The 17833-nt window shown below is 37.7% G+C and overlaps 1 protein-coding gene across 1 annotated transcript in view; it reads right to left on the bottom strand.

Moving 5' to 3' along the window:
• Window positions 1-2070: 2070 nt before the first annotated feature.
• The window catches only part of SDHAF3 (succinate dehydrogenase complex assembly factor 3), a 35317-nt gene continuing 19554 nt past the window's right edge, over window positions 2071-17833 (bottom strand). The window contains exon 2 of the mRNA XM_080385989.1: window positions 2071-3113. Coding sequence (XP_080242115.1) covers window positions 2910-3113 — 204 coding nt within the window. The 3' untranslated portion in view covers window positions 2071-2909. The remainder of the gene's footprint in view (window positions 3114-17833) is intronic.

Here is a 17833-nt window from a genome sequence, read left to right as displayed (position 1 = left end):
CCTTCAACTCCTACCAGCTGCGAGGCGATCACATTAACTGTTACCACAGACAAGGAGACAAGGTTTAACCAAATTAACCAGTGAATTTTATCCCTCTCTTTTAGTTCTAGAAGAGCCAAATGGATTTAAGATCAACAAAATACAAAGGATCTTTCTTAATGGATAAGCTGAATGGAGAGAGGTCTTTAAGGGTGGTAGGAGCTTTTCAGTGTTTAGTTGTGAAACAGCAATTCACACCAACGCACACGGAACACAGCTTAACACTTTGTACTCATTTCTGAAGTGATCATAGCTATTTTTCATTACAAGGTGGTTAGTATCTTTTTTCTAAGCAACTCTTCTGCCATTTGAATTAGCATGTTGCTTGTAGTTTTCAAGTAATTTTGATGGATACTTTCATTATCCATCAAACCCTGTGTAAAATTCCCCACAGAAAGTACCCTACACCTTGAAAAAATAAAACTAAGGACAAAGCATCTTTGTTGCTCTACCCTTCTGTGGACAGGATGAAAATCTCATCCTCTTCCTCAATTTAACTGTCATTAACTACACTTGTAAATCAAAGAATTTCACTCATGCATGGTGGTGTAGGTGTTGCAGAGCTTCTGTGGGGCCACCCATGCCCAACACTTGTGTAAGCACTTCTTGGATCAGCGCATTCCTTAATATTAGCACTGGCTGTCTTAAAGCCAGCAATCTTTAGAGATGTTTCATTCCTGTTGTAGAATTTTGGGTTTTGTAAGACTTGTTTAAAACAAGAATGCAAACATTGTACAAAATATGAGCTATCATTGGGAATGGCAGAAAAAAATGTCAGATTTCCTTAAAAAGGGACTGTGGATCTAAAGATGCTTACCCTCACCTCCAACTCACTTTAGGTCTCATTACAAGCTTAGATTTTTCATACATTAGAGAATTTTCACTATAAATTAATTTAGCCTCTAGAAATGCACATTATCTAGGTACACACATGAGTAGACAAACGCAAAACAAGTATTTTAGCTAGTTTCATTGAACTAACAAGTTTCATTAAATGTGTTGATAAAGATAACTATGCTCTGAATTGCAGTATTGGGAATAAATTTGAAGCAACCTGGATATTGACTGGAAAGCAGGCAGATGTGTGCTAGTGATCAAGGAGAGGAAACAAACTCTGTTAACACCCAAACATTGCTTTTGGTATTAAAACTGCGTAGATCCAGTAATGGAAATTACTGGTTAATGTACATCTGATAGACGTGCAACAGAATACATCCTTATGCCCTAAACTCTTGAGCTGGGTTGGACTTTTACAGACTTTGAAGTTTAAAAGGAAAATAGCTTTAGATATGTATGAATGGCAGTATCAGAGACAACTTTCAAGCTCCCTGAGCGTTCATCCCATCTGCTTCCCACTTTCACGCTGGGGCAAGATCTTGGTCCATAGCAGGCCAGAAGGGAGCTGCCATTCTCTCCAACCATGCCCCTGAAGCACCAGGAACCAGGAGTTGTGAACCTCAGTCCTGCAGTCTGGATGTCATCACTGCTCTTCGATCCTGTCTGGATTAGGCCCTTGAGACTAAATGATGTCCCTACAGCACCAGCAACAAAGGTTGCGGCTGCCAGGGGAAGATGTAGCAAAGCAACTGTAAGTATTCCTTACACAGGAGTCTTGCAATGGGACTTTTAATAGAAATGGCCAACCTGCAACCTAAAATCCTAGTAAAGAATTGGGAAGAAAAGTAAGGGAGAGAGAAGCAGGCTGCTCCACTAATTGCCCCCCGTTAGGATCCAGGAGCATAGCTTTGGCAAACAGCATGTTGTTACAACTTGAGACAGATGGAACTGTGCTTACTTGTCAAAGCTGTTATCCCCCGAGAGGAAAGAAATTATGTTCTCTTGAACACACTGTGGGTAACAGACAGGGAAAGGTCCAGAAATAGAACAAAACTAATAATATAGAACTAGGTTTGAAATGCAAAAATGAAAGCTGTCTTTTGCACAGAAAGGAGGGTGTGTTTTTCTTAGCAGATAAAAAGCCAGAACTTTCCTTAGTCCCAACAGGGTATTACAATAGGCAGGCACACACTGTCCTGACAAAGACTTGACTTATTACAAATAAATTACTAATTTTTGTCATACAGTATTATCAACAAGTAAGTTCTGTGATTGAGGAGTTTACAAATTCTGACCTATATAAAATATTGACTGAGATGGGTTACTGAGCTTTTAAAAAGCCTTTGAATTCTAACTACAGTACAACCAACTCATGAATGCTTTTTAAACATTTTAGATAGTAACAATAACCCGAGTCTAGCTTTGAAAAAAATGCACAATTTTCTTCATAAGCCAGTGGTTCCTTCAAGGTCAATTTTATAATGAACTACATCAGTTATTTTAAAACACATTCCACAATAAAGCTCAAGAAGAAAAACAACTTTCAATTTCAACAGCAGTATGTTTTTCTAATACTGCTCATTTCTTCCCATCAAAACAAACCCACTCTAGTACCATATCTTTGTTCTTTGTCTACTGAATCCGTATCAGAAAACAAATGCTAATTGCATCTTTTCCATTAAGGCAGAGAATGACAGACAAACAGAAAGACGTTGTGCCCTATCAGTACAAAGATAAAAAAAATAATAAAACTTTCTATTTTAAAAATGTCAATTTACTTTTACCAAATTCTTTAAGTCTCCACCTTCCATTAGGAGGGGGGGGGGAAATATTGCAATTAACATAAAATCATTGTGATTATACCATTTTAACATTTATTCTTGCATATAAAGCCAAACAGCCAGAGACATCCGTTTCAGACAAGTTATGGCATCAGCAATGCCCATTATTCCACAGAAACCACATTCAAGTCTGACTGGAAAAGGAAGTTTTCAAAATGCTTGTCTATGCATTAAAACAATTTTTAAAACCTTTCAGGTTTTGTGTTCTGAGTCTTTAGAAATACCGATCTTTTTATTAGGTTTGGTGGCCTCGTCCATCAGTTCCTTCAGCTGCCCAATCTGTTCATCACGGAAGTCATGAAGTTTTTCTTCTGTGAGCTGGATTCCATATACAGTCTTTTCTCTCAAGTTTTGTTTGTCCTCATTAATTTGTTGCTGTATCACTGCTGCATAGTTCTAAGGAGGAAGGAATACAAAGGTCAAAAAAATGATTCAGGTCAACTTTAATACCATTTTACCATAACTGCACACTCTTACTCAATCTTCTACAATAGTTTGTTAATCAACACCAAATGACCAAAAAAAATACACTTCTTATAAGAAAGAGGAGTTATTAAGACACCTCTAGTATCTACGGTCAATTTCATGTGGCTAGTTTAACATGTGTATCATATGTAAGATTAATTCTGTCATATCATGTACTACTACTGAAAACATAACAAAGTTTAATTATAGATCAACTATATTTATGTAGTTACAACTATTAAAATGTTTTCTATCTAGCAGGATGTCAATAGGGTTCAGTCTGTAAAAACATCTGGAAGAGCATTATTCTTGAAGGTATGTACTAGAAAAAGCAATCTATAGTTAGACAAATGCCCTAATCCTTTCTGCCTAACCCCTCTCTGCATTTCTGGGAACTGATAAGGTCATTTGCACCCAGCTCTGGACTGCTCCAAAGGCAGCAGGAACTCAGCAACTGTGAGACTTCTGTCATTCTGCCAGTCTGTTTTGGAATAAATTAGCAATATTAAAAGTTAGGGGAGATTAAGAAGGGATTTCAAGGCCAGATACCTCCATACTGCATGCTCCTTTCCTGAAGGAAAAAAGAAAAGGATAACCCCGTTTCTGTACTGTGTCAACCACAAGTAAGTTCGATCAGACTTACTTTCAATCCTGTTGTAACAGAAAGCATTTGGACAATGTTTTCTTAAATAACTGCATTTACGTCAGTGGATAGGCAAAATGGTCAGTATGTATTACATCAATACCAGGCTGAGGACCATTACAAAAGCAAAACTTTCTCAACAGCAGAAATGCAGGTGGCCAACAGGTCGCACCAATAATGTGGGCACAGTTGGAAAATTGCTTTCTCACCACTCTGGAGCAATCTTTGACCATTAAAACTTTTCTAAAGTCCAACACTTGATGTTTTGCAAGGACAGCAGTTCTGCAAATCTAATTCAGTTAGTGGTGCTACCACTGACACACTGTGTTCAAAGCCCATCAGTATGGATTTTGTGCGCTCCCCGGGTTGCTCTGCCCAGCACCAGCCCTGCTGCAGCAGCTCTTCAAGAAGCTGTAGTGAGTGAATTTGTGAAAAGCCTCACAGCGTGCGTACTCACCGAAGTCAGTGAACCTACCTGGCTGTTTTAAACTTAAGCACGCATTTCAACACTGGGTTGGAAGGGAGCCTAGACTTCCATTTTTCATAAGAGGATCTTAAAAACAAAGCCCACAATTAAGACATTGATTTCAAAAGCTGATTTTTATTGGAAAAATATGGGCTTCTCTCCTACTTTAGTAAAGTATTCTTAAAAGCAACCTTAAGGTTTCAAGCACAACTCTGAATATAGTATAAGACACTGAACTAAAAAAACACCTGTACTCTGAATAAATGAGAATGACAACTGTGTTACATGGTAACACTTCTTTTTTAATAAAGGGTTAAATATCAGGAGTATTCAAAAGCACAGGCTTATAGCAATGAGATATAAGCGTTATTTTAATTTCCAGTTTTCAGCTAAAGGAACCGTCATTATTGCATACTGAATCCAGTTACTAACAAAGCTACTAAAGCCACTGCTTCAGCTGTATCTCTAATAATTCCAGAGAAGTCGGTGAGAAGGAAGAATGTTATTCATGAGCATGTGATAAATTATAAAATTATAATATTTACTAACATAAATGCATTACATTGTTTATGGACGATGTCAAGCCTTTCCAAAGTCAGCAGGATCTTACCAGTCCTGCAAAGCTTAATTCATGGCTATTTAAAGAAAATAGATAGATAAAACAACCTGGGCAAACAAATGCAATTTTTTATTAATACAGACTCTGAACTAAACTGATTCCTCATTCCTAATAGAGAAATCTGTAGTGTTAGAACATTGTGTTAACAGTTACCTAATGAGAAAAATAACAACAGTTCTGTAACACTGAGGTTCTTCCTCACAACACCTCTCCCCTTTTTCCATTAAATACGCGTTCAGGACAGCAACACTACAGTCAATTCCTGCAGTAATCCTACAGTGGTATTACCTTATGGTAGAATTAGTCCAGGGTTTAGAAGGAACTAAAAAATTTTTTTTCCTGATAACTGAACAATCAAACAGTAACAAGGTAAAAAATAATAATGGGTTAAAAAGCCTTCGCTTCATGATTCACAGAATATTTTACCCAGACAGATGGACAGATGTCAGCAGATCAGTAACACACCAACGTGTTACACACCAACTATTCCACCTCGTTCCATCTTCAAATTTCTGCACAGAACAATCTAGTTAGTATTGACTCTGGACTCCAAAAAAATGACACTTCCATTATACCAAACAACATTCACAGCGCATAATTCAGGAACAATACTGAAAGCAAACCACATGAAACTCTCCGTGCCTTATCAAGACACCTAACTACGTGTACAAACCCTGTGCAGGTTCTACAGTAGGAGAAAAGCCCTCGCCACCACTGACAATCAACGACCTGAGAGCAACCTGGGGCTACTGCCGCAAGCATCGGCATTAACTGAAGGCCATTTAAAGACCAGTTACAATTTTTCAATTGTTGACTAGAAGACCATCTTTTCCAAAAAAATTAATTACTGGTAAAGAGTCTGCAACATTTTTTATTTTTATTTTTTTTAATCTAACATCAGACCATCACATTTCACAAAGCATCAGCATTAAAGAATCCAGAAGTGCTGGTCCTCAACAAAGCTGCAACACCCGCTCTCAGAGCTGCCCTGAATCCAGACACACAGCGATGGACTGCCTTTCCCCACGCCTTGATGCCAGGTGTTCTGCTTCACAGCACACCAGCGTGCTCCCATCTGGACACGTCACCACTGGCTCTTTTTTCCCCACTCATTTTCTAGCTGAACAAGTACATGCCAGAAAGCCTCAACAGTTGCAGTTTCACATCAATTTGCAATGTGAACAAAACCTCAAAATTGGACCCTGAAAACACACTGGGTTTTGGTTGGCTCACGACAGAAAACAGAACTTTATCACCTCATTTTACCAAAAGACAGTGATGCACCAAAGAAAATACGTTTCAGCCTTTACAAAAGCACTGGGGAAAGATCAACTATATGGCATACCTCATTTTCCCTGCCTGCAATGCCAGATGAGGAATGAACAAAGCTTGGGATATTTAAGTGTTTAACACATTACTGTTCCCCCAGAAATTCATACTGTTACTAGGTAATCAGTGATCTGCAGAAAGGTACCACATAAATTGCTAGTACATAGTACAAAGTTCTGTAATTTAAGATTCAGCTTCTACACAGAAAACGGACCATTTTGCTAACTGCACATGAACTCTAATATGTTGAGCTCCAAAGTCTAGTAACAGCTTTAAAAGCTTAATGAAACAAAAAAAACCTGAAAAAAACCCACGCAAAAAACAACCCAAAAAGCAAGCCAACATTTGTTTTTGCAATAGTATACCTTTGGTCACAAAATATGATGATCACAGTGCATCCCAGGCAATAAGGAGGAGCAGCATTTTTGTGTATGCTCTAGTTTTCATTAGAACTTAACAGATACAGAACTTAACTATTTCTTAGTGTCATCTCCCCTACCAGCTGACCTGAAACAAACCTTTGCTTAGCTTTATCAAACAAGGAAAATCACTTCTACCTTTCATTTTATTTTGCATATAACTCCATCTTCCAAATATAATGAAACTCCTTTGTCAATCATGACACAAATCCTTGGCAGATTCTCCCAGGGCATCTTACTTCAATTACAGTTCACACTGTGCTCACAGAACCAGAGACACGAGAGACAAAATGGGAGACAAGTAAGCCTGCATCCTCACAGAGCTAGGCTCAGCACACACAAGGATGGCAGAGGTACACAGGTGCTCTCTCCTCCCTTGCATGGAGGGTCAAGCGTGGCAGGTCAGTCAAGGGCAATCTCTGCCCCTTAGGTTTTTCAGGATTGTTGGCTGTTTCTTTGTAAGTAGCTCTGCCTGCACCAGCTGTATACTTTCTGGGCACCTACATGAAAAAGACCAAACAAAAAAAAAAGCTGAATGGTTAAAGCCTTTGCCCCTTGTATATGACTGCTACCAGAAACAAAGACGATCAGAATCAAGCCCAAGTCAAGACAACCTCTTCTAACTGTTGACCACCAAAAGCTGATTTATACACTCTTCGATCCCAGCATGCTGGCCATCCGTATCACAGACACCTTCAGAGTCCGGCGCCTCCCAGTATCCATCCCGGTCTTAAATTAGGATAACAGTCTGAGGTACAGACTGGCCAGGTCTCCGCATTGCCAACAGTACATGCGGCCAGAGAGACACTCTGAAACATTCTCTGTATCGCCGATGCCTCACCTGAATGCTCTGATGCACTCAGAGATATTGGTTCTGCCCACAGATCATGTTGGCATCTACAGCACGCAAGATGAATCCAGCCATTAGGCTCTCCTAAAATTCTATGACGTTATTAAATTCTTGAACCTCCAAGTGATTTCTAAAAAAACACAGAAAGTATTTGCTGTAGTCAATAACCACAGGGGATTTTATTTAAATTCACTGACTGAAGCAAGGGCACCATTTTCCTCTGCTCTCTGATTCATAAGCATCCACAGAATGCACAAATTCATCAAAAGGGCAAGGGGATGGGTGGAATTTGAGGTTTTAAAATATCACACGTTACAGAAAGGGTATCAGCCTTGTTGTTTTCAAAGTTGAGAAAGGATTAAATCAGAACCAAAAGCCCCACTCCCTGACTGCCAGATGTACTCCTACCTGGTCCAGTGCACGCTGATATTTATCTCACACATGAATATAAAATGCTGATAGACATTTATGATTTAATCATAAGATTAAATGGGTTGAGTCTATTTGCCCATTCTCACCAGGGAGAATGGTAATTATAATTTCTGGGTTTTTTGGTGTCCTCCTCAACATGTACAATGATACATTTTAGACAACTGCTTCAAAAATCCTGTAAGATTCATTTAGACAGAAAAAGGCAGGATATGTCTGTTTACAGTAACTACCTGTATGATTCACTTTCTTGCCAGATTTTCTCTTAAGAAAAGGTCTAAAATTTTAATCTCACTCAAGCAGTTAAAGTATAAAGCTAATATATTCATCCGTTCCAAAAGGCTATCTCCACTTGCAGTCAAATTAATGACAACATTGATAAACAACATTACCAGATCACAAGCCGCTACTCTGAGATGTGTTAAACACACAGGGCACAGTCAGGCACTGAGAAGCACTATCAAACTATTTTAAGTTGATTTTTCTCTGAGTGACATCAAAAAAACAAGCATGGCCTGACAGGCCACCCTCCTCACTCCCTGGAAGTCAACTTAAAATTGCAGCATTTCAAATGCTGCTGTTACTACTAGGAGCAAAATCAAACACATGCTGCTGGGACAGTAGCATGAAGAAACAACTATGAACAAACAGCACAGCAAGGAACAACCTGTTCCTGGAGATATGTTGAATTAATTACTTTATGCATGTTCAGATAGATTTCTGCAATTGATTTACTGTATTTTTACTACAAAACTGTTTTGCTTGTTAAACCAAGTATCAGCAAAAGACAAAATCTTTCTAGAGTGATTTTTAAATAGGAGATGCACCTCACGGAATTCCAGAGCATCTTCATATATTTTACCTGAAACTGTGAGTATAGTTAGAAATATAATAACAAACCAAGAAAATTCTACCACACTTAAGCTCAGTTTAATACAGAATTTCAGTGGATATTTTCGTATACATATTAAGCCATCCTATACTTCACCCTATAAGACCATTTTAAATAACAAATAAATATTTTTAAAATTGCATGAAATACAATTACTGTCAAATAAATTATCTAATCTGAATAAACAGTTACGTGAAGTCACACATCCTCTAACAGGAACAATATATGATCAGATCATTTCAAACCACCTTCGTTTTTGTAAAGGACACACCATGATCACTTTAAAAAAAAAAAAAGTCAATATACTATAAAGGGTGGTGAATAAGCCTTCCTCCTGCTTTTGAAAATCCTCATCAAATGGTATTTGAATAATACCAGGTAATGACATATGGCTGGCGTTATCAATTTGTTATGTGGAAAATTAAAATAGTAATTGCTGGGAAAAGGGCAACAGAATGAAGATGGGAATTTTGCTCTGAGGTACCCAGCACAGCAGCGGACCTCCGGGGAATAAAGATGTCCAGCTCCTACTGCAAGTCTTGACAGAATGTCAAAAAACAACTTTCTCTTCTGGTATTTAAGTCACACGTGATGAATGCTCAGGTAACAGCAAACCAGAGGCAACTCTTAGCAAGAGGAACTTCCACAAACATTCAGCACTGGCTTAATGCTGCTCCAGCCGAAAGCCTAGATGTAGGGAGAGTGGTTACTGAGTAGTTGTGCAAAAAATGTTGGAATAACAACTGTAGTGTGAGCAAAAGAGGGAGATCTCAAAGAGCATTCTATTTCTGAAAATGCTATAGGACTTTACATGTAACCCTGGAAAACACCAACATCCAAAAGGTATAAGGCCAAATGTTTCATCCACAGATAACTACAGCTCCAGTGCAGCAGAAAACTCACATTCTGAAGCAACATTAAGGCCTCTAAAATGACACTGTGCTCCAGTTAAATAAAGTATTACAAACAAGTTTGTCATCATAAAAATATGGTTATGCTACAGCTACAAACTTATTTGTCATAGAAACCAATGTTCTTCCTCATGTTTTCTTGTTCTAGCATCCCTTTCATTACCAATGTCACAGCACAAAATCCATCAACAAAATGTTTAATATCTACTAAGTGAGGCACAGTCGTGCAAAGTGACACTAAGTTTTCTGGTTTCAAAACCAGGAAGATTTTCCCAGCGTGGATATGTTAAAGAACACCACAGAACAGCCCGTGGTTTGGGCTAAGGTAGCCATAGCTGCAGTCGGAGAACTCAGGCGGTGCTGCAGGCAGCAAAGGCTGCAACAACAGAGGTAAGCAAGCAAATACTTTTCAGGTCCTGTGTTCATCACTGCTTATCTTGAGGTATTACTTAAATAATATTCTAATTCTCTTTGCATTTACACACAAACCTCTGTCACTCAAATTAAACATACTATAAACTCAAGCTCTGTGGCTGGAGTGAAGCACCAGGGTTGCTAATGGACAGGATATCAGTGGCTACACTATAGGCTACAGATTTAATTAGCTCTTCTGTTAAACGATTTATCTATACTTCACAAGAGCAATTTGGTTATAAACACTGCTGTTCTGAGATCTGTTTACCACCTTCTGACAGCTCTTAGACATAAAGAAACAGACAAGCTAAAAACTGCCATTTCTGTTACACTTCAAATTTCAGCCATCCTTCATATTTTCCATTAATAATAGAAGGGTTCAGTTAAGCAGAAGTTAGGACATAACATATTAAATAGGTATGTTTTATTAAGAGGTTTGCTATTTATAAAAACATGAACACTTAAACTGACTGAGTAGCTTATATGACCAACCATAAGTACACTACATTGAAACTTTAAGCACATATTAGAATCAAAAAATTTGCCAGAAAGAATAATTTATTTTTATTAAAGCTGAAAAATTACTATTTAAAAAAAATACAAGCCCTCTTTTCAGAAATTAAAGGAAAGCACACTTTCATACAATTTTTTTTAAACTTCAGATTATGTGAAAGAACAAAACCAGATTTTTTTAAGCATTTTTTTCTAATATAGCAACAGTGCACACTGCATTGCTCCCAGGGCAAGATCCCTGTTCTTTGGCTGTGCATCACCACCTGTTGAGCAGGGCAGCTGAGGAATCCCCAAAGGGAAAAAAAAAAAAAAAAAAAGAATGGGACTAAACCAGAGTTGTTAACTCACAGCCACTGTCCCTGCCCCTCTGCTGAGACAGCCACTACGGTGGCACTCCAGAAAGGGAAGGAAAAACACGGACAGCAAAGCAGTACACAAAGTTCATTTAATCACAAATGCAAAACATAGCAGATATAAAAATGACATGGTTTGCCAGAGGCCAAACCAGTTCCTCAAATACTCTTCAAGAACATAAATGTGGAGAATCCATCTCACTACAGGATACATCTCCTACCCCCAAAGGAAAATAATGCAGGTAAAATAAAATCCTCCCTTTTCTAACAAATATAGCTAACTTTAATTAACGAGAAGCTCTAAAAACAAGTTGTGCAAAAAGCAGCTTGGATAAGCTATTTTGTATTTCAGTCCATTATTAGATGGAAAGATTTGTAGAGGCTATTTCAAGCCAAGAGGATAGTCTAGCACTCGCAATGGGATTGTCTACATCTAAATATTTCATGTCTGAGTGAAATTAGAGACGTAGGTTGTCTTCGTGCTAAGCATCAGAAAGAGAAACTTCCATCTTAAACATGTGATGACTGCATACACTGTCCTCCAGAGATGTGGGTCTCATCACTGCGAAAGCAGCTAGGTATCTCTCTCTCTCACTGGCTGTAGATGACTGGCTTCAATCAACCTTCTTCCTTTCTTATGGTAAAAGGAAAGTGTTCATTAGTTGTTTTGTTCTGTGTTTTTTTAATTACAAAAGGCAACAAAAATGCCACTTCTCCTTGAATTAATCTATAATCTCTCCCCTGGAGTTTATTTTATCTTTGAGCAATGCTGCTGAAGTCAGACTCAGCAACATCCTGAAGCAAATCACATCCTTAGAAAACTTTGAATTATATATATTTTAATTTCTGGGGATGAAAGACCATGTCACCATTCCTAATTACAATGCACAGAGGTAAAACAGATTCCTCCAGGACAAAGTCACTGGATTGTAAAAAATGGGAACAGTCAGAAAATATCAACGCTTTCTAAAAGTTAATCTAAAAGGAAGAGCCACAAGAACTTTAACAGGATCACATTTTCCCAGGAGATTTAGGAAGGATGCTAGTATATGTGATTATTGACCAGATTTCAGGATAGTGATCACAGTGACACAACAACGCACATACCGCAACTATACAGAACTGTTAACATATAAGGGTTGGGGGTTTTTTTGGTTGCTTGCTTGTTTGCAGTTTGGGAGGAGAGAATGAAAAATTGTTCAGCTAAAATGGAGCCAGGCAATATAATTATGTAATACTTAGCAATCAGCATGGAGAATTATTATTTGATCAGGAAGGTATAAAATAGACTACTTTTTTTAAAACAGTTTGCTAATATTGTTAAACTGGAAAAAATGACATTTATTTAGAGGAATGTGAAAAAAACTCAAGGATTAACTCAGCATTGTTTATAGCTTAAATAACATGTTATTTAATCTTTTTTTCCATGAAAGCCTTATGAGATCATAATTTGAGGTGAAAGTGGGAAGTCTGTGGCCTGACCATCAAGGTAAACATATATAAATGCTATTAAGTTTGAAATGGAGCACAACAGCATTACAGTACATCAGAGTCACTTTACTGTCATTTGTGGGAAAACAAGCTGTGATTAATTATTTCTTTCTGGATGCACAATGCTTACATCAGTATTGTACATCAGGGCCAAAATCTAGGTCACTAAAAGCTTTTTGCATCATCTCATAACAACCATAGTCTTTGAGATCCTCTCCACTCACGTTAATAAGCTCCACCTCAGGCCTTAAATAGCAAGCTTGAGCTCATTCTAGGGAAGAAGGAAGGAGGGAAAAAAATCTGAACATACTAGCCAAAAAAACGAACATTTAAGAAAAAATAAATTACTAATTACATTCTGAAAATAGACCAATCTGAAATGCAGATGCAGCACAAAATGGCACAGGAGGAAGAGATAGGAGGTAGAACAACGGAGATGGTCACACAAACGGGTTCCAATGACTCAAAAAGAACATGATTCTCTTCCCTTGGACGGGTTCTATCATTCAGAGTGTGAGCTCCACTGAAAAAAAGGACTTTTTTATGAAAGGATAAAAAAAAAAAATTCTCTGAAGTACACAGTGTTTGAAAGCCTTTTATATTGGTATTGGAGACAAAAATACTTGAAAGAGAAGTATAGTAAAACCCCATTAAAACTTAACATAGTTAACAACAACAAAACATGGAAAACTATTCAGTCTGGACCTTCATCTGTAAAAACTGTGATCTAATTACACTGTTACTAATACCAAACTCTCAGACTGCTGTGACTGGACAAACAAGCTACAGACTGGAAAAGTTAAACTTCTTTCAAGAACATTGTTTCACATTTTCATATAAATCCTAACAAATTCTCAGTGGTTTGAAATACAGAAACTGAGTTCAAGAAATAATTATTTTGCTTCGACATTTTACACTGTGCATGGCAGCTCTTTGACTAGTAAGAAAGCCACCCTGTGCTTTTGTCTACTGCTGATGCTTTGTCTGGCAAATACTATGCTACAATCTCACAGAATATTCAAGGTTTTATCACATGCTGTTAATTTAAAGCAGGTCAAGGAAAAGTCTGGAAGTGACAGTATCAGTTCGTTTTTAGAAACTTAACTTCCTCAATGCATCAGTTATACTGTAACACTTCCATTTAAATATTAAGCTAGGAAATCTTGACAAAGTGCTTCACTGCAGATAATTCCCAGACTAATATCACCACTAAGTACAGGCATTTTACCTAAAAAAAACTAAAGACTGTTTTAGCAACATAATCACACACCTATAATTAAAGCACACAATGCAAACATCACTTACAGACTCCCGTATCAATTCTTTTAATAGAGGACAACCATGTTAAATTTGCAGCTATTTCTTTCAGAAGTATTACTTCCAGATTTTCAAGGAAGACAATGATTTCACATCTAGATATTCACAAAAGGAAAATAAAGGCTGTTTCCAAGACAACCACATTAGTTTCCAGACTGCTAGATACTAAGAATATACAAAAGATTACGTATCCCAGATGACACTTGAAAGACTTTCCACGTATGTTCTCCTACTCAGTTTATACCCAGTGAAGCATCTGAAGTCTACATATACATATTCGAAAGAGACTCAGTATTCTTATTTTTCCATAACTCACATTCCTATATGCTCATTAGAGCCAAAACCTTAAACAAATACAGTAACAAAGAAAACCTCAAGAATAAACAAAAATTTAATCTGCTAATAGGCAACTTGTATTGATTTCCCTGGCACGACGAATAACCCTTCTGCTCAGGGTACACTGAATTTTTTACTTTAATGGACCTGTAGAAGAATAATGTGCTTGAATGAATTAAGTAAAAAGTCAAGGACCATATTCAACAAACAGACCAGAAGGTCATCACTGTAAAAGTCAGATCCATCCCTTAGGACAAACAGACAGAAACTTCTCCAGTTTTAAGTGAACATATTCTATGTTCCCTGTTCCAATACAACGGGATACTAATCTAGCAAAGCAAATCTGGCAACTGAAAATACTGAGCCAAAGACTCATTTTCTTGGCCACAGTCCCTCTAAGCAACAGGGCAGAGGGACAAGCCCTACTTGGGTGCTTGTGGAGGCATTTAAAATAGACAAGCAAGGAGTCACTGAAGTTTATCTACCTGCTTCTTCAACATGGCACAAACATTTTGAGGTGTGCTCTTCACAGAGGCTGGTCATCAGTGAAAGAAAGCCTACACACAGGTAGACTCGTTATGGTTGCAAAAATAAAAAAAAAATATTGCCACTGGGAAACACAGATGTTTTCTTATAAGGGTGCTACTCAGGTTAAGTATCATGTTCACTCTAGTACTTTTGAAAGTACTACTCTATAGAAATAACTCTTGTGTATTTGACCATAATCATTAGGTTACAATTCAATCCCTCCTGCTTTTAAATAGCAGCAACAGGGCATCTCTATGAAAATAAATGCATACCGATGTAACTTGACCTTTTCCTTAAGACAGCTAACAAAATACAGGTTTATATTTGTAAACTCCCTCCATGGAAAGAAGGCTTATTACTGCAAGTAACATGTACTTCATAGTAGTTAATAAAAGGCAAAAAAGATTAACTCATCAGTCTCTGTGCTACACCCAGTGCAAATTTTTAAAGTTCTTGTTGCTGCAGCAAAAGATGTTAAATGATGTTTAAATTTTGGATGAAATATACACTTTGTATACACATAAGCATACCTCTGTCAAATGCAGTTAATAATATAAACTGTTTAGAAAGTCTTTCATATCCTCCAATCAACAGAACAAATCACAGCCTTTCCTTCTTCCTTAGTTTTACTGCTCTCAGAATTACAATAGAAAGTCCCTTACTCTGTTTTGTTTTCCTGAAATATTGTAATATAACACACATGCAGCCAGAAAGTCCTCTGATACAATGGTGCAGACAAAAAGGGTCAGAGAAATTAAAAGTTCCCATTCTAAACATAATTCTAAAATGGTGCTGATTTTGTTAGCAGTTTCTTAAGGTCAAAAAACTCTAAAGCCTACAAATCTATGTATCTTACCGAGGCTTTTTAACTTGCAGACTTTTATACAATCTCTGAACTGCTTCAGAAGTAGCCACAGAAGTTAATTGAAGAAAACAAATATGTAATCAGTATGTTTGAGAGCTGCTATAAAGGAGCATACATCTCTCTCTACTGATTACATCGGAACCCCCAAATCTGAAAAAACAAAAACCTTCTGTAGTCATCTGCAAGTCACTATCTATTTATCCTTTTATTCAGTGGCTCTGACATTTAAGAGGATTTTTAGACCGTCTGTCACAATACAGCAAGTATGGGTTGGGCTGTCACACAGGACTGAAGGGATTATGTACAAAAGGAAAAAGGCAAATTCACTGATCTGCTGAACAAGTTTCAAACTTCAGTGAAGTACTGTAGAGACAGCTAATTTGAAAGCATTCCTGAAAAACTCCACAAAGTATTCTGTACTGGTCTTGGGGAGATCAAATACATATCAAATTCAAGCCTGAACATGTTCTCCTGTAATCTCTATACAATACTTCAAAATTAACTCACCTAAACCTCATTCTGTTCCTTCTTTTTTGTTTCTGCTATTGCAGGAGGTTTCCCAACTTAATAGTTGGGAAAGGGATCTTGCTTTGAATTAGCAAATGACAGTGAAGACAGGGTATGGAAGTAATAAAGGGACGGAAATCAAGTAAGTGAAATAGCTTACAGTAGTACATACTTCATTTTGAAATGAACAGTCAGTTAAAAAAAACCTTAAGCTTCTGCAACAAAAATCCAGACTGCCTACTTATTTCTAAAAATTCTCATCCACCTAGAACCTCTCCTTTTTCTCTGTGCAATCAGAGGCTATCTGATCCCAAAACACATGTTGAACTGGAACAGAAGTTAATTTAACTCAAGAATGTAAAGGAAAGCATATTTAAAAGAATGCAAAAACACCAGCACCAGGAAATTACTGAGGCAAACTTTCAGAAGCACAAATGCACCATGTTAAGATTGGTCAAGCCAGCTTAACCCTGTGGCCTGGCTGCCAGCCTCCCAAGTGCTTTCACAGCCGAGTACCACGGTCTTCAGCTACGGGTAAAGCATTAACATTTGCAGAAGCAGCCTGCTTGCAGAGAAGGTATCAAGAATGGGAAATGTAGCATATTAGTTCTACTTGTATGTCAAAAAAACCCAAGATAAACTACCTCTGCTCTGAGTGAAGTAGTACCATTCAATCATTTTGGTATGGTACATCTGCATCTGCTCAGGTGCCCTCTCCACACTAATACGATGGTAGTTCTATCATTAGTGTCAAATTGCTGCACTGTTTGTTTATACTGTATTAAGAGACAAGTCCTTTTTCTACTTTATATGATCAGGAAGCAAAAAGTTTTCAAACTGACTATATATAAGTCCTAGAAAAAGCTCTGCTTGATATCCATTGACAATGCAAATAAATAGGTGGCCTGAAGGTTTCTACCAGTCAGAGGATACTAAAACTATTCAACAGGTTTAGTTTGTGTGTCAAGACTTTTCAGTCTTTAATTATCTCAACTTATATTTTCATTGCTTTAAAATTACTCTGGACTTGTTTAAAGCAATGCAATGCTATATGAACAATAAAAGCTTGAATTGTTTTTGAGATGTTTATAGGTATAATGTATTTTTCTTGCTAGTCAAGAAAAATATGCAAAAGAAAGTCTTGTGTACATCTGCCCACAAGCAGGCAGCTACATGACAATCAGCATGACCGCTTTGCCTCACTCTCCACTCTGCAGTATGGCTTTCAGAGCTACCTGTTTAAGATAAACTCCCAGTTGAGCTACTCTGCTTTTTAATTTAGTCACAGGATTCACTATAGAGTTAGGCCAAAATAGTAAACAGAAAAAAAATCTCGAATAAGTTGCCTGAAGACACCAGTAGAATAATCTTGAATAACATTTACATCACCTACCACACAGCAATGCTTCCCTTGGACCACACTGACAGTAAATTATGGGGTCTTGGTGAGCAGGGGCTTACTCCGGTCTTGGGGGGGGGGGGGGGGGGCGGGGGCAGAATATTAGCATGTTTTCCTGTCCCACATAATGTTTCATGTGCCTCTGAATATAAGAAAAACAGTCATGCTTCCTAAAGGGCGGGGAGAAATCCTCCATCCAATCCTATTGCATTTGTGAAGCCACCAGTCCAGGGAGAGCTCAGACTAGTCAAACCAAATCTGTTTAGTGATTTAGTTTAGGGAACTCCTCTCACTCACCAGTATCACGAAGATGCAGCAGGTGAGCACAGCACGCAGAGGCAGCAGGTCACAGCTCTGAGTGCTGGCCCTG

This window comes from Falco punctatus (genome assembly GCF_963210335.1).
Source record: "Falco punctatus genome assembly, chromosome: 4".
In the NCBI taxonomy this organism is placed as follows: domain Eukaryota; kingdom Metazoa; phylum Chordata; class Aves; order Falconiformes; family Falconidae; genus Falco; species Falco punctatus.
Note: the sequence above shows the minus strand (reverse complement) of the source record. Positions and strands in the feature narration are given on the sequence as shown.